The sequence below is a fragment of the Lepeophtheirus salmonis genome, chromosome 5, assembly GCF_016086655.4.
Source record: "Lepeophtheirus salmonis chromosome 5, UVic_Lsal_1.4, whole genome shotgun sequence".
Lineage (NCBI taxonomy): Eukaryota > Metazoa > Arthropoda > Copepoda > Siphonostomatoida > Caligidae > Lepeophtheirus > Lepeophtheirus salmonis.
Window position 1 is genome coordinate 15,687,978 of NC_052135.2, and position 23,465 is coordinate 15,711,442.

At 28.7% G+C, this 23,465-nt stretch overlaps 2 protein-coding genes across 2 annotated transcripts in view; one reads left to right on the forward strand and one right to left on the reverse strand.

Annotated features, from left to right (window-relative positions):
- The window catches only part of LOC121117885 (myosin light chain kinase family member 4), a 37,453-nt gene extending 23,989 nt beyond the window's left edge, over positions 1-13,464 (forward strand). Inside the window, exon 3 of the mRNA XM_040712404.2 lies at positions 13,022-13,464. Coding sequence (XP_040568338.1) covers positions 13,022-13,360 — 339 coding nt within the window. The 3' untranslated portion in view covers positions 13,361-13,464. The remainder of the gene's footprint in view (positions 1-13,021) is intronic.
- LOC121117887 (protein limb expression 1 homolog) lies at positions 13,381-16,197 on the reverse strand. Its single transcript, XM_040712405.2, has 4 exons — positions 15,921-16,197; positions 14,362-14,525; positions 14,149-14,289; positions 13,381-14,094 (listed from the first exon to the last, which is right to left on the reverse strand). The coding sequence occupies exons 1-4, from the start codon at positions 15,997-15,999 to the stop codon at positions 13,684-13,686; spliced, it is 795 nt and encodes a 264-aa protein (XP_040568339.1). The 5' UTR covers positions 16,000-16,197; the 3' UTR covers positions 13,381-13,683.
- Positions 16,198-23,465: the final 7,268 nt, after the last annotated feature.

Here is a 23,465-nt window from a genome sequence, read left to right on the forward strand (position 1 = left end):
AGAATGAAATAATAATAACACCTTGACAATTAATTTTTTTAATAGAATGTGATGAGCCAGGTAGTACATTATCAATTCTTTAGAGTGCTGACTGGATGAGCTTTAGCCTAACACACTCTTTGCTAAGCCTCAGTCAGATTCATTATATTGTATTATGTACTTCCTTCTTCTTTTTTTTAATATGAGTATTAGGTACACACGCTCTTTGTTAAGTATGAGTCCTCATCCCATATTTTTTCTTGAGATCCAAGTTCTAAGATACACTTAAAAATGATTTTTGGAAAGCATATATGTACAAATATATATCAATGGATACAAATTAGCTTTTTTAAAATAGATATATTCGTCTGTGAACGTTTGGGTGTACGTGACTATTTTATTAGAAAAATAAAAGAGTTGCAACAAAGGGCAATTAAGCCTGAGGGCGTCATATTCAAAAGGAACAGTTTAGGGGGGAGTGTATAACGTATATCAATATTGTTCAAGCAAAGTTTGTGTTTCTTTTGGTCTTTTGGTCGGCAATTAAAAACTCCGAGTACATCTGCTAGTTGAATATAATATTAACAAATAAAAAATCAATTTCCGTTCGTAAAAAAGAATCGTCTTTATGTTTTTAACATTTTTAAGCCTCCGTTAGTGAAAATCCTGTTTTTTATCAAGTTAATGAACTTGGATTAAACATTTACCCAAATATTAAGCAAATTTTATTTCTTGATAGACAGTCGACATAGACTCAAAATTATCCTAATTAATCATAACAACATCTAATTTGAACTTCGTTAAAAACTTTTACTAATTACTTTTATCGAACTTTTGTACTTACAGCTGAAGTTCTTAACTTTGATGAAATTGAATGTGATCTATGGGATAACATCTGATATTACATTTGTAGCAACGCATATACCATAAATTCAAAAAAGGTCAATTGAAAAAGCAAAATAACGACTTGAAAGTAAAAAAATTAATCAAACTCACCAAACATTGATTAAAAATTGTAAATTGTGTCTAAAAAATATATTTATACAACAAAAACGTTGCATTTATTATAAAAGATGTTTCAAGAGCATATTAAAAATTTTCAGCATTAAAATCTATTTTAAACAGATTAAAAATAATTTTATCAAATTATAGGTACAGAAAATCCCAGTTCACTAACGAAGCGTTTATAAAAATGTTCATATCATCATATTTGATATTATTGCATATATGTTATATTCTAATAAAGCATGAATGTAAGGCCTGTTACAGCTATCGTCGGTCTTTCTTATTTAGAACTACATACTAAAACCGTCTCTAATATTATTTTTATGTTTTTGTTTTTTTGTATTCTATTTTTGAATGCATTGGATCTTCATTATTCGTTCAATATGTGAAATGATATTACATGTCAATATCATGATTTTTTTTTTATTTTTTTTTATTTTTTGCATGCATACATAATGTGAGAATCAATTTCTTTTATTATCATGAAGACAGGCAAAAAAATATTACATCATTTGCATATTCTTACTACATAGATAAATGATTATTATAGTCAATTTAAAGTGATTCGAACAATAAATCAATCATAGCATACTATAGCTGATGATTGCAAGTAACTTTTATCAAAGAATTAATATATAAAAGATAAAATCCATGCAACGAATATTTTCATAATATGATTAAAGTCTACTTAAGAATATCTTCACAGCTTATTTATGAGTAAGTTTTCATAAGGGAACATTATACACAAACCATATGGTAACTTAGAAGGAATCCTTCCAAACATTTAGTCTGTCCTCGTTGAGGAGGAGGAAAGTTTTTTTTTTAAATTGTAGATTTATGTCGGTATTAATATCGTTATAGGAAAACTTTAAACGAATTTTTTCAAAAAGAAAAAGTCATTTAATGAAATATGGAACAAATTTTAACAATAGGTCATAAGAAGGCTTAGCTTTATCTAATAGAATTTTAGTTTATGAATAAAATATAATATTATTTTTCAAAATAAAAAAAGTCTTTAAATGAAATATAGGATATATCAATATTTCTTAGGGGTGACACAAAAGAGGAGGGAGGTCAAGAGAAAAGTCTATATCAGCGTAAGAATTATGTGGAAAAATACCACGTGGTTTGTGAATTAACCGTTAGAAAGAATGTTCTATAAACCATTTTTAGCACTTCGTTAAAGAACTGGGATTCTAATTCAAATTGCTTCAAATCTGTTTATAATAAATTTTATCGCTTAAAATTTTTTAAGGTTTGATAAATTTGTTTACTTTTAAGTTGTTCTTTTGTTTTTCTTATTTCATTTTTTTTCAATTTATAGTATATGCCTTGTTACTAATGTTATATCCACTGTTACTCTCTATATCACGCTCAACCACATCAAAATTAATGAATACATTTCTAGTCACTAAAACTAGTTAAAAGTAATAAATATTTTATGGAAGTTTTTTTTCAAAAGTGAAATTATAATGTTTTGAATATAATAGTCACAAATTATATATCTTGTTGATGCCCCGATCCTGTTGTTCAGATTAATTTAAAAAAATGCCCTTGTCTTTAACTCGAGCATGTATTTTTATATGACCAAAACAAAAATTGAAATTTCCAATGCTTTTGGAAATTTTTGAGTGTAAATTGGGTGAAATAGTTAAGAAAATATTACAAATCTAAATAGAATAATTTTGAGCCTATGTTAACTGTGTATTATGTTGTAAAATTTACTTTAAAAATAGCTTGTAACCCCATTTATCTACGTAAAAAAAGATATTCACTATAGGAGAGTTACTATTGGCTATACTTTAAAAAAGATTGTGTAGATGCGGCCTTCTCTTCTAAAATATTTGAATACTGGCATTTAAAGCTTTATTTGAATTGCGAAAATGTAATTTAATATTTTGAATGATTGAATATCGTAAAAAATTATGCTCATGGTAAATGCGCTCTGGAGAATTTATTCTCATAAACTTAATGTGCGTAGGTTCGATACTCGGTCTCTCCTAGAAAAGAAACCATACATTATGTATATAGAGTTCAAAAACAATTCCAAAGACCGATGGGATAATTTTAATACTATAATCAATCTAACCAAATAAAGGAACATTAAAAAATGCATCATTATAAATAAAAACCATCAAAATATTATGTTTTAAAAAAGTGAAAAAATTATATATGAAAAAAAAATCAACTCAACAATAAGTTGTGCTTTTCTTTAAGAAAACTGGATTTGACTATGCTAATTTGCAAAAGTATATCGTAATTTTTTTTAATCAGATTTTTAAAAGGTTTGATGCACTTTTAAAAAAATATACACTGGCAAGAAAAAGTTTGGAAAAAAATAATTTTCGTCATTTTTATCAATGTTTATGACTTTATCAATATTTATTACTTTAACTAGATAAAAAATATTATGAAAAAAATAGATCCATATAAATTTTTTATTATTATTTGTCTGTAATAATCCAACTGTTTTGGCCAGGCTTCATTTCATGTAATGTTTCTCTCTGGCAAGTATGAGAGATTGGTAGTTAATTCCTTCAGAATAGTTATCATTCTATCCTGAAGATGAAAGCCATTACTTCTGGACAGAGATTAATTGAAAAGAAGTTTTTTTTCAACAAGACAAAGACCCAAAGCATATATTCAAGCTCTGCAAAAACTTATTGGAAAAGAAAGAAGCCTCTCATATCTTAACTATAATACAATTGCTAGCTCAATCTCCTGGTTTGGACCCAATTAGGCTATTGTGGGAACACATTGACAAAAAAGTTCGGGAAAAGTTCCCCACAAGTAAGTGGAACATTTTGAAGAATGCCTGGAATCCTATCATACCTGTTTATCTTGAAAACTAACAGTAATAATGGAAAAAGTCTGCAAATTAGTTATAGTGGCAATGGAAGGATTTTTTGATGAACCCAAAACTTTAACAAAAATACTTTGATTTTTACAAATAAATGTTTATACCCATATTGACCCTTAACTTTTTTTCATTTTAATAGCCTAATTACTCTGGTACCTGATCATAAAGTCATAGGAAGTCAGAAAAATAAGTGAAATTCCATTTTTTTCCAAACTTGTTCTTACAGTGTATATGTATGTTTTTAAATTTGAAGTTTAGAAAAAAAAAAATTAAAACTTTTTTTTTAAATGACCTTTACAAAATGGCAATCATAATATTTATTTTTATGACCTTCTTCAATAAATGAAATTTCTAAGAGAATACCTTTTTTTGAATATTTAATTTTTATATCAGCCAAATTTGCATAATTTGTGAATTCAACTTTTTGGAATTTTTAAAAATACACATTAAAATTTAAATTAAAAATCTTTTGAAAAATAATTATTTTTAACGAGGACCACAATGACGTTTTTAATCATTTTGACGAAAAATCGATTTTATAAGAGAAGATTAGGAACAAGAGAAAAAAAAATCAGTGTGCTATTCATAAAAAGTCATATTTCTATAACTTAATGTACTTACTCCTTTGCACTATAAATAAGCATATCCTAGGAAACTTTGCATCTAGTCAGACTCTGAAGCAGAAATTGGAGCGTTGCGGTCGATAGAGACAAAGAGTTCCCTGTCCGAGATACGAAAACCTATTTGAGGTCGTTAGATAGTAAGGTCCTTGTCTTCCTCTGCTGTGTAAGATGTCACAATAATGTTACTGGGACTGAGGTGGTTGATATGCTAGCCAAAGCTGGAGCTCTGGATCGACCTCTTAACTGAATAGTTGGAATCCTTCTGTCATCTCTTAGGGAGTAGGTATCTACCCATTACATAGGCAAATGGCAGATACTTTGGTCAAACCTTGACTTTAGCCGCCAAAACCGTGCGATGCTCCCAAGAGTTAGACTTGGAGGTGGAAGCATTTCTTTGATTTTTGAAAAGAAAACTGAACTCCTTGGTTCAGTTTATCACTGGACATTGCCCCCTACGCCAAAACTATCACCTCATGTACCATGAAGTTGTCGTGGGTGTGGTTTAAGAGATGAAGAAACACTTTGTCTAGTTTATGAATGTTCTAAATTTATGATTGAGTGGACAAAGCTTTAAGACAATATTGGACCTTTTCGATGACAATCCGTCTCCAGCCTGTCCAGTTTTTTTAATGGATTCTGATATTGGGGATGGCTGAACAATGAACTATCCCTTAAACACTTTGAGGACGGACTGCAGTAGGATATCTAATCCGACAAACGATTGCAAGGGCACCAAAAGTTGAATTTATTTTTACATGTACCCGTACTGATTGTATGTCATCTGAATTATTAAAAAAAACAGAAAATATATTAGGTTTCATCGAATCTTAAATAGAGAAAAATAATTAGAGGCCATCAAAAATTACAGGTTTTAAGAAAACTGTATGGCCGAATTCCTTAAAATAATAAGGATGATTAATAAAAATCATTTTAAACATAAAAAATAGGGCTATCAATTTCAAAAATGACTTCTAATTTTTATTTTCCATAATTACTTTTTTCTTTTGAATACTTATATAACCACCATATGACATAATCTAAAATGTCTATCAATCTATTTATTGCATGTTAAAAGAAATCAAATTTACATTAGAAAAGAGATCTTTTATATTTATTTAGTTTTCCATTAATAGGAAACATCGCCCTATAATTTGATATATATCACTATGCAACAAAATTCAGTTCTTGGAACACCCGTCGGCTAGACTCCGGACTTATTATTGTTATTTATGCCGTAAAACATTAAAATGACCATTAAAACCCAAGTCGAATTGATGACTTAATCTGTAATAAATACTATTCAAATATATTAAATAATTTGTTGCTGTTATGTAGACTTGTGATAGTTCGATTTTGATGATTTTTTTAATGATTGAATTTTTATGTAATACATTATATTTATAATATGTTAAAAACTTACGTTAAAATTCGATATAATAAAAAAATTATAAGCAATTGTCGATAACTCGATTGGTAGACTAGTAATATCTTGATAAATTTGCAATGACAAAAACCTCTTATATTAATTGATATTTAGGATACATATATAAGAGCGAATGGATGTTTCACATAAGTGTCCGAAAATTGGTAGATCCGCAGGATTATACTTTGGAGGGGTCTAGGTTTTTCGATTTTTTTTTTAAATCCAAAAATTAAGTATTGTTTGGATGAACATCTCAAAATATTAATTTTTTTCAAAAAAGTTTCATATATATAATTTTTCTAGTAAAAAACAAAAATTCATAAGTTTTTTGGGGGGTGGATACAACCCCTTTAAACCACCTCCTGCGAATACTCCTTAGTTATGTACCACTTATAAAATATTTTGCCAAAATATATAATAACCCCTTGAAGTGCCTCCATGTACCCCAAGGGGTACAAATACCTCCATTTGAGAACCACTGGTCTAGATTATTATTTACTTGTTAGAATTAGTCAAATAAGTGACTTAATTATATTAAACCTCTGAAAAATTTCATACAAACTTATTTTGATTATTTATAAAAATTTCTATAAGAAAAAAACAATCAATATCTAACGGTAAATCATATTAAGTATTAAAGTGAATTCTTTATCTTAAATTAAAGTAAAGGGCTTTTGATTAGGGAGGCTTCAATTTTTTTTTTTTTTTTTTGTCGGTTGAAAAAACAACAACATATTTCCATTCTTTATTTGACATCTAGAAACTTCATTCATTAGCATACATTTCATTATGGAGCAATATACACTTGATCACCGATTGCAAATTATCCAAATTTATTTTTGAAATAACCGTTCCATGCTGATGCTAATTTTCATCTCAAAATCATGTTCAGTGATTAAGCTTATTTTTGGCTTAATGACTTTGTTAATAAGCAAAATATACCTTATTGGTCAGGCAACAATCACCAAGTGCTTCATGAGACATCATTGCATCCCGAAAAAATTACTGTCTAGAGTGGACTTAATGTTGGAGTGATCATTGGGCCATATTGACGATAATCACCACGTTACTGTATATGGTAATCGCTATCGTACCGTGATAACTGATTTTTTTGTCTCAATTGTAAGGAATGGACTTGACAAATATGTGGTTTCAACAAGACGGTGCCAACTGTAACACAGAAAATGTTACAATCGATTTATTGGTAAGAACGTTATTTCGAGAAATGGAGCAGTTGCTATTTAACACCTTTAGATTAAAAAATTGGGGTTCACGTTAAGTTTACACTCAGAGTAAATATCAAACTCAAAATTGCTATAATATTGGTCAATTTATTAGAAAAAGTAGTGTATAATTATGTTCAGCGATTGGACTTCTGTAAATATGCTTGTGGTGGTCAAGCTAGGAATATCGATTTTTTATACATAAATGTGTATGTTTATAATTTCTAATGAAAAAATAAACTTAGGAAAATCTTTAACCGTTTATGTTTTATTTATAACAAAAAGTTGAAGTACTCTTAATGAAAAACCCTTATTTTATAAAACGTTTGGAAAAAATATGCAAATATATTAGCTTCCAAATAAGATCCTTCATTTTACTTGAGTTTAGTATGATTTTATACATTATGTAGGAATTAAGTTCTGTATAACTTAAAAAATAAATTATCCTTCGAATGCTGGAATGTGTTATATCATTTTTTATTTCCTTTAATTTTCATTTATGTATTTAATTACATCAGAAGATGAGTCTGAATCGAAATTATACTCTAAAAACCGGGTTTAAAAAGAAGATTAAACCTATTGGTGTTGATTTAAAAAAATAGGGATTTTTAAGGCATTGAATTTTAAATGAGGAGCATCATAAAAAAGCTCAAAGCCTTACATTTGATAACTTTATATCATCAAGTATTATTTATCCGATATAAGAGGGATAATAGCCAGGAAAATATCAAATGATCCTTTCTTATGAAATAAAATAGTAAGGGAAAAAAACCATTTTTTCTGTTTCACCCAGTTTTTATGTTGACACGTCACATTTGTATATTAATTCAAGATAGAAACTGAAAAAATAAAAATAGTCAAAATATCAAGATTATAAGATAATTTTATGATTATGATATAATATTAAGTAAATAAAAATAAGACAATTATCAAGAGACAATGTTTTTTTTTTTATAATACATTTATTTTCATTCATCAAGATAATATTATTTTTTGACTTTCCTTATTCCTCATCTATTAATTTACTGTGACAAAATATCTTTTTCTTTATTATTTACAAAGGAATGTAGGTATTTGTTTGGTATATAAGTCTCTATTGGTTTGATACATAAAATTAATAATATTTATAGCCTTCTGTAATAGAAAGAGTTGTAAACAGGGGTGTCCACCGGGGTTGGCTTGAGGGAATGTAGCCGTCCCCAAATTAAGATTTTTTTGCTTGTTACTAGATTTGTTTTTCCTATTTTGGGCAGAGGAAAAAATATAATATATCAAATTTTATGGGAATACCTGTGGATTTGGAATTTCTTGTCAATAACTGTGGATTTTTATAATTTTTTATAAACCGCTTTGCATTTTTGAATTTTTTTTCAAAAAATTTAGTTGTTTGTAAATGGCTGTTAATTTTTGAAATTTTTATGAATAGTTTTGGCTTTTTTAAAAAAGAAAAAATATCAAATTGTACATTTAAAATTTTTTCCCGAAAAATTTAATATTTGAAATTTAATTTGTTATACAAATTTTAATATTTGAATTAAATTTTTTTTTAATTTTTATGAATATCTAGACTTTTGAAATAAAAAAAAATCTAAAAAGCCCTCCTCAAAATATAAGCTTACGAACGCCCCTGTTCAAGCAATGTTTAGGATTGTAAATCCTATGTATTTTTAGAGAGCAAGTTTTTGTTGTTGTTGAAACTAAATAGTTTTTTTTTATTTAATAAAGCTGTTATAATTGTTTTTTCATTTTTGAGAAAAAATGTCCAAGTATAAAGTATAACCACAAGGGTAGTATACCCATGAATGATGGAAAATAACGTTGAGGATTTGTGGGGGAGTTATAAGCAGTGATGTAATTTGTTTGTAAAATTTAACTGGCCTGTTTATGTTTTTGGCATTGTTAATCTGAAGAATGAATTTTCTTTTCCTTAGGAGTTGAAAATTATTATTTAAATCCTGAGTAGTGAATTACCTTTTCTAAATAGCTTCAATCATATTCAGGCCTTGAGTGAACATTCGTGATTACTTACAAAAGAAAAGGAGTAACCTTGAGGATTTGTTGGGGAGATATAATTGTATGTCCTTGGTGGAATCAGAGTTGAATTTGGACTTCTCCCAATACTCCCTTACCACAGCTGATTGTAGCTGATCTCCTTCAAAACATTCTTCAAATTGTCAGGGTTACCATGTTGATTTTCGGTTTCTTTTTTTTTCTTACCCATTATACACAAGATTTTCATGATAAGTTATAAGATTAATTTCCTCTTGGACTAAGAGTAGAATTTAGGACCGAAGACGAAGTAATTTTGGCATATGTTCTCGTAAGATACAAAATGCAATTTATGCTTATTTCTTGCATCGTATAGCTTCTTGTAGATAATCTAATAAAACGTCGTTACAGCTACGCTCCTCTCCCCCAAAATATTTTTTCAAATTATTGGGGTAAAATTTTACTTTTCTTACCCACCGAAAATGTTTACAATTTTCAATCCGTTTTTTGCTGTTATTAGTTTTGATAATAAAAAACAAACCGGTAAGTATTATACAATGTTAGGGTCACAACCAGGGCTGAAAGTATTTCTACATTATCTTAATTTTATTTTGTATTCTCAAGAAAAAAAAAAAGAGGTAAAAGAATAAAATCAGTTCGCTGTGAGTAAATTCTTATCGATTTTTGACCATTTTTTAGTATACAAAAAACAGTTCACAGTTAAACATTAGTTAATTTGTTTCCAAGAATTTTTCAGAAGTTTAGTAACTTTCTTGAGCTACCTGATGATACAAATTCTTCAACATATTCATATTTGTAAAAAAATCACATATACTTTTGGCAATCAATGACTCCTAACATAATCACTATTCTTAGTGCAAGTACTAATATTGGCGTATGGTTGCAAATAAGAAAGCTCTCAGATTCAATGATAAATCTTAGCAAGACTCTTGATCATTTTTTTTGACACGGAGCAAAGTTTTTTGAAAAATAATCATTAATCATTGAGGGTTACATTTATTTTCTATTTGTGGAATAATAAAGTTAGATATAGTACAATTAAATTGTTTAAATTACGAATATATATATTGAGGTTTATTCTATAGACAGGATTGCCCAGAGTTATTTTTTAATCTATGAAATGAAGTTTTTCAATTCCTTTGTTACACATACTTATTGTATAGGCAATTTGAAATTTTTTATTTGTTTTATAATTATGCCGTAGTTTCAATTTAATTCTGTATTCAAAAATTATAATTATTTTAAAGAAAAATACAAAAATATGTTTTATAAAATTCTAAAAACGTATTAAAAACTGCAAACACAGATATTAAAGTACTTTTTTAACAATATTTATAGTCATTTTTACTAAAAATTATTTAGCATCCAACGTAAAACCATGGATAACTTAAGTAAGCTATAGTATAACTGACCATAAGTATAACTGTAAGGTTATATTACTCTCTATACTAACAGTCTCGTGACTAGTGACCCTTGAGAAACAGAGGTTACACAATTCAAATATGTATAAAGTCTCGAATATGTAACGAAATCAGCCATCAAAGACTACGAAAAAAAGTGAATGGGGGATAAAACGACTAATAGTGTATTTTATTATACTATAATTTTGGTATAAATGATTATAAAACTCCATAAAAGAAACTGATTGATAATTATTATTTACGTTAATAATATGATATAAATACTCTTATATACACATAGTAATTGGGCTCAATTGTTAGCCCAAAAATATAAAACAAATCCGAAAACAGATATTTTGATTTTTTGTTATTTATACAGATTGAGATCCTTGGAAGGGATTATATTAAATCATATTCTACAATAAAAAAAAAATGGAATTTCTGAGACATTGTATCAATACTTGATAAAATAAGTACATAAATGAAAAAAAAGAAAGACACTAAAAACCTGATTTACATCGTACGTTTTCTTAATTATGTTTAATTATGGATTTAATTCTATTCTCTAAATGTAAAAATTATCGTACAAGGAACTCGAATTTGAGAATTTATTGTATTTTATAAAATTAAAATGTCGTTTACGATTATTTAAAAGGAATTTAATACTATTTAAGCCATGTACAACATTAAAGAATACACCCTCATTATTTGAATTAAGTATCTACAGTGTTTTATGCAGAAATAGGTTATTCACAAATCTCCATAAAATCTGTTTGTATTTATTGATTTAAAATTATAACCATTTATTTAAACGAATTACAGGCATTTTTTAAAGAATTTAACCAACTGTTTGATCCATAAGTCATTAAAGAATCAATTATGTAATATAAATTTAAGTTTCACTGTGTATGGTTTTATTTATTCTACGCAGATTATATTATGTAATTGGTTTACAAATGCAATAATAAAAAGTGCGTAATGGTATTCTTTTTTTTTCCAGTCAAGAGAGATGTGTTATAGAAGCCTGCAACATTGAATCCCCTTGTAGAGTTTATAAATACTTTCAAACAATCTAAAATCCTGGAGGTTGCATGAATAGGGAAAAGTTTTTTTGTTTTTTTTTTCAATTGTATTTGTCGTTCTCTTCTATAGGAAGATTTTGATATACTGCTTACTAAACTCATTCCTCCTCTTGCGGTGCATTTGATGTTGGGTACGGTTAATGAAATTGTTGATTTTACTAAATCTTGCTTCGAGTAAAACTAATACACCTGTATGGTCTCCAAATTGCTATATAATTAGGGTTGGATACCGAGTAGTATGGAAATAAACTTATTTAAGAAACTGCAGGAGGATTTATTCTGTAATCTTTTTCTCAGGCTCGTCTAGTAAAGAGAATTATATTTCTTAACTTCAAAAAAAAGTATATATAATGAAAAAGGTAATAAAAGTGACTCCAAAATTGCACTCAATCTTCAATATTGTAGAAATATTTTGCAAAAAAAGAAGTTGTGAGCTAGGTCCAAATTCAAAACGAACAAAATAGTGGACTTGCTTCCTATTGAAAGCAATGCTAGAGTAATTTCAAGGTATAAGAATGAATAAAAAAATGAATTAATCCATTAATTCATCTTTAAAAATATAGAATACATATAATAATACCGTAATATTGCGTTTATAAACCAATTAGAGGATATAATCTGCGTAGAATAAATAGACTTTGAAACTTATATATAACTTCTAAAACATTGTTTCTTTATTGACTTATGAAAAATAAGTTGGTTTTATTTGAACATGTCTGTACTTTCTAGGGATAATGTGTAATAATTTTTTTAATTAAATCTGGAACACTGAAACTATGTAAATCTAAATGATACAAACATAATTTATGACTGACTTTTTATAACCTATTTCTGCTTAAGAATCACTGTAATATCAAATTGTTAAAACTGGAGTGCATTTCGTTTTATGTATGTATACATCGTATTATCTCCTCAAAAAATAATTAAATTATATGATGGGATCCTCATATATTCTGTATATAATTATCAACGGTGCAACCGTTTCAATAACTATAAACTTACCAATTTAACTACTACATTGTAACATTCGTGACAAATTAAAATCGTGATAGGCTTATTCATGGTTATAAGTAGGACCACCTCCTTAAAATTAAAAAAAAATAAGATTATATTTTTGTATTTTATCAAAATTATGAACTTTTTCATGACAGTGTAGTTTAATTTTACCTTCCTATATATGGATAAGTGTTTGTAGTTTGTTTGATGGCTTTAAGCCTAAGACTTTACCGTATTAATTCATGGTTGGCGTTTTACTTTTTATCAAACCTACGAGTAATGTATTTTCTTTTTTAAAGAAAAGGTCGTTAGTACATAATTATAGGATAAGAACTCAAATAATCAAACTTAAACCCTTATCACTGATAAAAAGACACTTTCAATGTTCACGTCTTTAATTTTATCTCTTTTTATTTCTAGGAGACCTACAATAATATTGTGGAGTGTCGATATACATTTGACGAACCCGAATTTGATCTTATATCAGAATCAGCAAAGAACTTTATATCTTCTCTATTAATCATTGATCAAAAACTTCGTCTCCGTGCTTCACATGCACTCGCACATCCTTGGTTATTGAACTCGTATGACTTTTCTACTTCACAACCTCCTCCAGCAGAGGGCCGAAGAAAGCGTTTGAAAAGCATGGTTTCAAGGTTTCGATGGCAAAAGGCTGGACGGATTGCTATTGCTTGTGTGCGATTTAGGAGGGGTTCCTCAACTACTGAAGAAGGAAATTCTTTAAGTGTTTCCTCATAAAGGAGTATACATCTTATACGTCGATCTATAATAACTTATATTTCAATTTAACTATGTATACTTATATAATATTTATATCCAAAAAATAAAAGACAATTCATAAATTTGTCCAGCCTAAACTGTATCTTTTAAAAGAAAAGAAATCAATAGTAACAAAGTTTTTAAGTCTTGATTAAAAATATTGAGCAGAAATATATGTAATTTATTAATAAGAAGTTGGTATGTTTAACAGTAGGATTCATATCGTTTGTTACGAGAGCGTTCAAATAGGAGCAATGAAAGAGGAAAACGTGGCACAAGGAATATGGAGAAAAAACCTTTCTTTAATCATAAGGATCCCCAACTTGACTATTCGCTAACATTAAAATGTCTTTTTTCTCCTTTGGAAATCTTAATTCTCTCCCAGCAACTCGAGCATCCTCCAATTCTCTTTCTGCTAAGTTTAATTCCCGAGATATAATTCCAGGGATCTCTTGCTCACGAGCAATCCAGTCCAAGGCCATTTGAGATCTCATATCATCATCTAAAGCTCGGTGAGAATAGTGTTCAACAACTTCTTGACGAGAACATTGTCGTTCTCTCATTGCTTTTAAGGAGCCATTCCAGTGTAATAATTGAAATACGGTCATCAACTCTTGAAACTCAAGCATCGTTTTCCCTTTATTTGCTTCTAACATGAACCGGAAAGCTCCCACACCAGAGTCGTCTGTGATACGATTCAATCCTCCACTTCCCTATAAGCAAAAATTCATTGAATCATTTTGATAAAAAAATATGGAGTCACTTACCCCATAGGCAGAGCAAGCATCGTTTACAGCCTTAGCAATGAATTCATCTGTGATTTTGCGATCTGGTTGCTCATTAAATACAGAGTTCATGAGGGCTATTCGTGCAGCACTTCGTCTAGCCTCAGCCTTTGTAGGACAGTTCTAATAAATATATTCCAAGAAATCATTGATTAAAAAAGGTTTAACTACTTATTAAAATAACTTATGTCTTACCCCATAACTAGCGAAGCAGGAGCCTCCTGGAAGAGTTACATAGCAGATATAGGGTGGAGTTGTACTAGGAACAGATTCATAAATAACTAAAGCACCATTTTTCAAATCAGCTCCTCGTGATTGCTTCATTTGCCAAAATTCCTGAAGCTCTTCGACCACATTCACTATTTAAAAAAAATATATTATCATTAAAAACATTACTCAAGACATACGTGCAACTTTTAAAACTTTTTTTTTTATTCCACTTCAAAAAAAAACCTTTTATAGTTTGAAAGATCATTTCAGCTATTTTATCTCATTTTCATGTTAGTTACAAACCTAATTTAAAAATAGTATAATCCCTGTTGGGACAATCAAATAATGGTTAAAATAAAAGGACCATTAAAAAATACTGTTATCAATTTTATTTTTATCCAAATGTATAGGAAAATCAAATGTGGATAATCCAATTTTCTGAACATTCCGCTTATTACATCTCCATATATTTAGTTGGTATAATATAGGTAGGTCCAATCAGATAAGTCAACCAAAGACATTTTATAGCTTTTAATATAACCTTGATTGATTTTTAGTAAGGAATTTAAATTTAATTCTTTACATATGCAAAGTATGAGTAGTACATAACTGGTGGTTGAATAAGACCTAATGATAATTATTAAATATCATTCAAATCTTTAAATTAAAAAAAATGGAGATGGTGAAAAAAAAAATATTTTCAAGGCCTACATACATTATCATGATCTATGAACTTTGATTATTCTTTGTAAATAGAGTGTACAATGTCCTCTCCGCCCAAAAGACTGGCTCAAAATGTTAAACAGTATGAGTGCATTTTTTGGAAAATGCTATGAATTTATAATGTCTAAAATATGTCTTTGTTTATTTATTTTAGAATGATTCATCGTTGACCTTCTATATAGAGACTTTAATCATTAAAAAAAGTAATTGTTAGAGTAAAGCTATATTCATAAATAGAAAAATAGGAAATCACTTTGTCAAAAACATGTTGTTTTTCTATATAAAAAAGATGAAGGTCATAACAGGGATTTAGCAATAAAAATGCTCCCTCGAAATGGTAAGAAAACGGTACTATTATCTCAAATAAAAACACACAACCTCTATTTTTAAGAGTTTTATATTAATAATTTATCTTTAAAGTCTACTTAAACCTAATTAGAAACAACATAATTCATTCATAATTAACATCCGTAATATGTATAACCACAAAACCACGTGAAATGTGTTTTGCATTAAAATGTTTAAGCTATCGAGTACGCAGCAAATACATGTGGTCAGGCTATGTATAACTATAATTGACATCCCATAAACATATAAAAATATATCTAGTGCATAATCATAATTGGAGATCTATATGTTGCATCATCACCGTCATTAATCAATCAACAGTTTGATATAATCTGAAATCTATGCATGAATATTGATTAATGATATTTTGCCCATTTACTATTAAAATAATCTAAAGGGATTGAGTAGGCACTCAATAGTTAGTGTGATCAGCGTGAGTAAATCTCTGTGGATTGACTATTTGAAAGACTTACTTCTTTGTCTACTTGTAGTATATCCAGCAATCTCTTGATAGATATGCTCCGGGCTCCATGGCCCATTATTCATGATCATTTCCTTCCTTCCTTGGTCAGTATCTCAATAATAATCCACTTAAACCAATCACAATAAATGAAATTAACTACCAACACTTCAAACTCACTGAAATGACTAAAAGAAATTTCTTTATGACTGAGTTCCCTTAGGTGGGTTCTTTAATATGTACATATAATAATAATCAATACACCCAGGTTGAAGAAACATAGCAGCAATAAATGGTTTTGTTCTCTTCCTTTCAGGTGAACCAGTGGATGATGTCGATGTGCTAGTGCTGAGAGGAGGTAGGGAATGGGCGGGCTGTAATATGTAAAATATAGTAGAAGCTTCCCCTCCCCCTCTCTTCTTCCTTTCCTTCATGATCAACTTGGGTCAGAAGACTCTACTCAAACATACACACAATAACTCCCCTCCAAGATATTTATCATCCTCATATTCTCTAGTCTCAACTTGCATGATGAAAAGTGTTTTTCTCACGCACAAATATATTATATATATATATGTAAACGAGGAATCCGTAATTATACTGTCTGTTTTTTGTTATTTTATCGAGGATGTTTGGATTAAATCCTGTCAAATATCTTCATATTAAAACATTATGAAAGGTTCTTAGCGTATAGGTTAACTCAATGACCGATGAGTCCATGGGATGTCAGGAGCGTCCGCAGGTGATAGGCTGAGGAGGCTGTCGCCCCCTCCTCCCCAAAAAATAATGATTTTTTTTTTGGGTCGTTTCATTTTAAAAATTTTTTTTCCCAAATAAATAATTTCATGTAAATGCTGTGGATTTTTGAATTTTTTTTTTTTCCTAAAATTTAATTTTCAATTTTTTCCCCCAAAAACAGCTTTTGTCAACAGCTGTGGATTTTTGAAATTCCTTTTGAAGAAATATAATATTTAAAATTAAATTTTGGAATTTTTTTGAGAACATTTGTGGATTTTTGATTTTTTTTTCCAAAAACTTAAAAATTTTGAATATCTTTTTTCCCAAGAACCATTCCCCCCCCCCCTTCCCCCACCAATAGAAAAAAAAATATAGGTATTTAATCCTGTGGACGCCCATGGATGTAAAGCATGAACGAGTTTTACCAATATCAAGGTTAAGTCACTCAAAAAGTTGTACTACAAATCTATATGAAAAATAGAAGTTGATTATCATGTGCATTCATCCAGGGATGTCATTAGGCCACTGCAAATACTGCAGTTACAGTGGACCCGCTCTTCAAATAGGCCCAACACTTGATTAGAAAAATATATTTCAAATATGAGGAATTAATTTTCTGAAAAAACACATATTTAAAAAAAAGAAATATCCAATGACATTAAATGACATATGAATACAATTTATTAAAAAAGACCTTTTAAAAACTTAATCGCTTCTAAGAACAGAAGTTCGATAAATATTATAAACAATCTTATTAAAAAGAGCACTCGAAACAAAAAGAAATCGCTATTTAATGTTCTATAAAAGTGGAAAAAAAATTGTAGCTCGCAAAATCGGTTTCACATAGAACCCGAAACAGCTAAGAACGGGTCTGACCACGACTAAAATCCAGCTGTAATAATGATAAATTTACAAGGGGTATGATTCTACAAACTGAATAAGTGTTTGCCGTTTTCCTTTCAACGAATCTCTCCCACTCCAAATAATGAAAGTAGACATCATTAGTTAACTCCTATCTCGAACAGTTCCTGACTAAATAAGTAATATAAGATCTGATATTTCAATGCCTCAATCTACGATCTCTTTACATATTATTTAAGTATGTTGGATGTATCGTTTATAAAAGATGGCAAGGGATCAAAAGATATGACAAATCTTGCATTATGCATTTATCTACACACATAAAACATCAGGGCTGCATGCAATTGTCAAAATGCAGCAACATAATCCTAATACATGCTATGGATCTCAATTCTTTTTAAAAATAAAGCAGCCTTGAATATACTAATATGAATACCTCTTATTCAAAGAGAACGAATGTTCAATAAACATTTTGATTACACATAATTAAATATGAACTTTTAAGCAGTTAGAAATGCGCTAACATTTCAAGGATAATTCGCTTATCAAGGGTGCTTTTTATCAACTCTTGCTATGAGAGTTTTTAAAATGTTTGTAGCAGGAGCGACAACTCCTTTTTTTGTAGCCTCTAATCATAATCATCTTGAAATAGTTACAACAATGGTATTTAAAATTGCTTACATAAATAATACAAATTATAAAGATTAAAGAACTAAAACTTTTTAAGATATTGAATAAAAACACAAAAATATGTGGAATTACATAGATAAAATATTTTTTTAGGTTGTAAAAATGAATGACATTTACATATTAATTATGTAAGTATAAGTTATATGTATCTTATGTAGATTGTAAACGTACATTTAATTACTTATAACTTAAATAATAAACATTAGACTGTATAACGCAATTATTATATTCTTGAGTCCTGTATATAGGTATGTTACAAAAAATTTCAAATTAATTTTTTTTCCTCTTTTAAACCTATTTTATCGAATAGATAATTGTAAAAAAGAGATTTTGCTAAAAATATCATGTCACTAGCTTCAATATTAAGGAAGTTATGCCCCATTTATCTTCGATATCTATCTTTGTTTATTTATAACCTACATCAAAATCTGTGATCTAATAAAATATGATATTTCAATAAAACAACACAACTTTCTGAAACATCAAGGAATTGAATGAATTTTTCAGGAATTAGAGAATACAGTATTGTGCAAAAGATGAGGCTTCTAAATACATGTAATTGAATTGTATAATATGAAATTTGAGTAAATATCTTCCTATGCTCTCCATTGAATAAATGATAATTATTGAAAAAAAAAGAGAAGATAAAAATTAAGACAAAGAACTTACATATTGTGTAGTAATAAAGATTGAAAATCCTAATATCGGATAAAAGCTTAGGTACATTGTATCAAAAGATTGGTTGGAAACCTTACAAAATACTAGATAAATAAATGTTTTAACGTCCATTATATCTTTTACTTGATCAATTACACTTTATTTGTGATTTTGAAAATTATCGTGAGATGACTTATTTTCCATCAAATAGTGCGATTTAACGAAAAATCTGATAGAAATATTTTTCAACTGGCTGAAAGGTTAAAAATTCATTTACATTAAATATAAATGACATGAAATTGATTTATCCCAAATAAGTTATAAAAATCCAGCGTTTATATAGGAATCCTCAAAACACTTCTAAACATTTGCACACACCTTCTGCAAGTTTTTTTTCTCTCTGTAAATCGGAATTTTGTAACATACCAAGGTATGTTTAAACCATAACGCGTGTACGACTGATCTTTGACATCCACCACGCTTTAAATATTGACGTCATAGTAGATGAGTGGTTGCGTATTTTGTCAAAATCTTTTTTTCTAGCCCAGCAGTCGGTACGATACATTAAATTGAAAATTCTAGCAATAATGACGTCATAGACTATGAGTGGGTGTGTGTTTTGTCAAAATCTTTCTGTCAGTACAATACATCAGAATGAATATTGTAGCAAGCCCGATTACATGATGGTCTAACCTTGTATTTCTAGTAACCTTGGTAACATACCTACTTTATGCATCATCTGCTAATTTATCTCACCGTGAACTAATATACATTAGACATCACGTCGAAGACGTAGTTATCTGTATTGCATAACGCAAACTTTCCTTAAAAAAGGGCAAAATCATCTAGTAGTTAGGCGGGTCGCCCACAGGATGACCTTTACTTATAAAATAAATCCTAATTTTTTCTTTTCTTAGTAACCTTTTATTTTAGAAAATAAATCCTTAAATTGATTGAAGGGGGATGGCTACAGCCCTCCCTCCCCTGCGGACGCCCCTGTTTAGCAAAATGATTAATTTATTTCTTAAGTACTCACAGACTATCATAGTTATATTATTTCGCCACAATTTTTAAATAAGATACATTTATAATGGATTAGTAAAAAAAAATTTGAACGGAACTATACATTGTTATTTCTATATGATATCCAAAATTTATTTATAGATATTATAAGGTCTACATATATATACGACTAAAGGCTCAAGGGAAAGAGCGCACAGACCAAATTGGGACAGATAAAAAATCAACAATAACGACATAAATATAAGGAGATTAAATAAGCTTCTCATCTACGGATCAAGGGAGTACTAAAAATTATAAAATATCATGCGCATCTGCAGGATTATATATGGCCGGGAGGGCTTGGTTTATTGAATTTTTTCGAAAAAATTTTAAAATTTTAATTTTTCCTCTGCTGCATAATTAAGTTGAATTATCTAGAAAATAAATAAAATTTATTACCTCTATATTGCTATAAAATAAACGCCCCAGTGTACATGGAGAGTGAACGAATTCTAGGAATATACAATATGAACGAACAATAAGTTTTTTTTTTTTTTACATAGGAAAACTATATGAAATAATTATTCAAAGATTGTTATCATTTAAATTTTCAATGTTAGGTTCTAAAATGGTCCTTTCCATTTCTAAACAAATATTTGAATCTTCATCATCACATTTCTAGTACACTTCATCTTCCTAAAATATAAAACTGTATGCATAGTGTGGAAATCAGAAGTAAAGTCAATATTATTCTTCCTAATCTTTGCTAATCTTATCATATTCAAATAAGTGATTGAATAAATTAAAAATTTAAAGTAATAACTTGAAACGGATTTCAATGTACAAAAATAAATACAAAAGGACCTTCTGGATATCATCATATATGTACTAAATATTTCCATTCTATAAAGATAAATATACCAGACAAATTGGTACAATGTATGCGTCAAGATTGTCTAACTCAAAAATACCTTAATCTTAACGATGAAATATTAAAACATCCATAAACATAGTATTTTGATATCTATAAAATGTATGAAAAGAAAGTCTTGATAGATGTTCAAGAAAACAACTCATTAATTTAGTTTTTACATCCCTGACATGGTAAAAAAAATGTTGATTATATTACTTGAGCAACTCTTGAGCCTTTGGTTGAATTCCAATTAGCACGTATGATGGCATTGATCCACAACTTATTTCTATTAATGTCTATTGGAAAGGTAAACATTTTTATGAACGAGAAGACTAGAGAATTTTATCTGTAGCTAATCTATTTATATAATACACTACACTACACATTTGACATTACCATTATGAAAATATATTGCAATTATTGGTTGTTTATAACAAATACTTAAACTGAGCCAACAGAATAGTAAATAAACCCCATCCAAGACCTTTCAAATAAATCGTATGACAGATTACAATTTTAAGCCAATCAGCAACGAGAAGGAAAAAATAATGCTTTTTTTGCAGAGTGTCCACTCTTTCCCTTGAATGCTTCATATACGACGAGGGATCAACAAGAATTTGTATTAATTTACTTTTGGGTCATTCCACGTCAAGTGTACACACTTTTTTGCAATTTACTGCATAATCATCTCCGATTTTGATGATTTTTGGTGAGCTTGCTTTTCTATATAAAATAAGGGACCCACCTAAGCCGTTCTAGGCCCGCTCAAAATTGGCCTAATGGGTTGGACCAGTGTTGTTTAGAAGGCCATAATTCCGCTTGCAGTTGCTCGATTTAAACAAAAATACGTCAATAGATAACACAAACCTTAACTTATATTTAATCATAATCTTATTTTAATCAAAAATAAAAGTTTGGGGCTCGGGTGCAGCCTTCAAAATGGCGCCACTACCAAGCAGTAAACCTGAGTTTGTTTTAATTTTCGTAGAACATGTATCAGTAAATGTTTTCAAACATATTTAAAATTCAGAGAGGGATCTTAATGGGATCACTTCCAACAAGAGCATTATTTAGAGGATTTAGAGCTGTTTTTATAGCATATTGGGATTATTGTTCTATATTTAAACTCGTATTATATATAAATCTTTCTTCTGTGTTAAGAAATTGATTTGGGCCTTTGCAATAATTTACAGTGCAAGAAAACTATGTGGGAATTTAAAGTACATTGAGTACATAATTTCTGCCTTATGAATACTAACTTATTGACTCTATCAATATCATAGTGTTATTTTTATTGATATTTTATAAAGTATATAAATTTTCAATTATATTATACTTAAATAAGAATCCCATTTTATTTTGTTAATCAACAGAAAATATGGACATTATATATAATACGAGTTTAAATAAAGAACAATAATCACAATATACTATTAAAGTTTAAAAGTTTATATAGGATATCTTTTTTTTTTTTTTTTTGGGTTGGGGGGGGGGCTGGGTTTTTTAATTTTTTCCAAATAAGAATCTAAAAATTAAATTTATTTGGAAACAAGATATGAAAAATAATTTTTTTTTAAAAACAAGCTCAAAAATCCAGAGCTGTTCAGAAAAAAAAATTTAAATTTAAAAATTAACTTTATTGGACAAAAATTTCAAAAATCCATAGCTAGTCATAGAAAATTACGTATTGGAAAAAAAGTTTAGAGATACAATAAAGATCACATCGTGTACTATGATCCTCTAAAAACTTTTATTTCCCACAACAAAGAGCATGTAAAATACCTAGTTTTTGAACTTTTGACATTAATATCTCTCTTTTTACCTTGTATATACATATTGTAGACATATATATATATATATATATATATGTATCTAAAGACACATAATATTATTTTTTGTTCAAAACTTAATGATGGGGTTTTATAACTATAGTTGAATACATACATAGATACTCATAAACCACTCATGTCACTATGAAAATAAATTATTCAAAGAAGAAAACGAATATGTTTATAAGTAGATACATTTCCTAATTGAGTAAAAAAATTTAAGAGACATGATTATAGTTGTAATAAATATGATCTGCCGCCATATAAAAAAGATTGGAAAGAAAATGAGAATTAGGGTGATATAAATCTTCTGAATTTTGTAGCGGGCCCGATTTTTTCAAAATTTATATCATGAAAAATGAGTTTTCTTTTCCTTAGCGGTTGTCATTTTTATTTAATTTCTGAGTAGTGAACTTCCTTTTCTAAATAAATTCAATATGCAAAACCGTATTGAACCTTCCTGTGTGTCCATAAAAGATGAAAAGTAACTCTGAGGATTTGTTGCAGAGTTATAATTGTAAGCCAATGTTGGACCTAGAGTATGATTAGGGATCGAAATCGGAGTAATTCTTGCGAATGCCATTATTTATTTCCTTCTACCCCTCCTCCTTTGTCACAGTTGATTAAGGATGATCTCCTTTAAAACATTCCTCCTTTATCAGGGTTACCATGTTGTTTTTGTTTCTTTTTTTTAACATGACTATTATACACAGGATTTTCATCACTGATGTGATAAATAGAGATGAGACTTGTATTTTCGAGCGCGAGGAGAAGGCAGGAGCAAGACGTGTGGTATTATACTAAATTAAGACCCTTCTTTATATAACATGACTCTTATTTTTTTTTTTGGGGGGGGGATTATGCATTT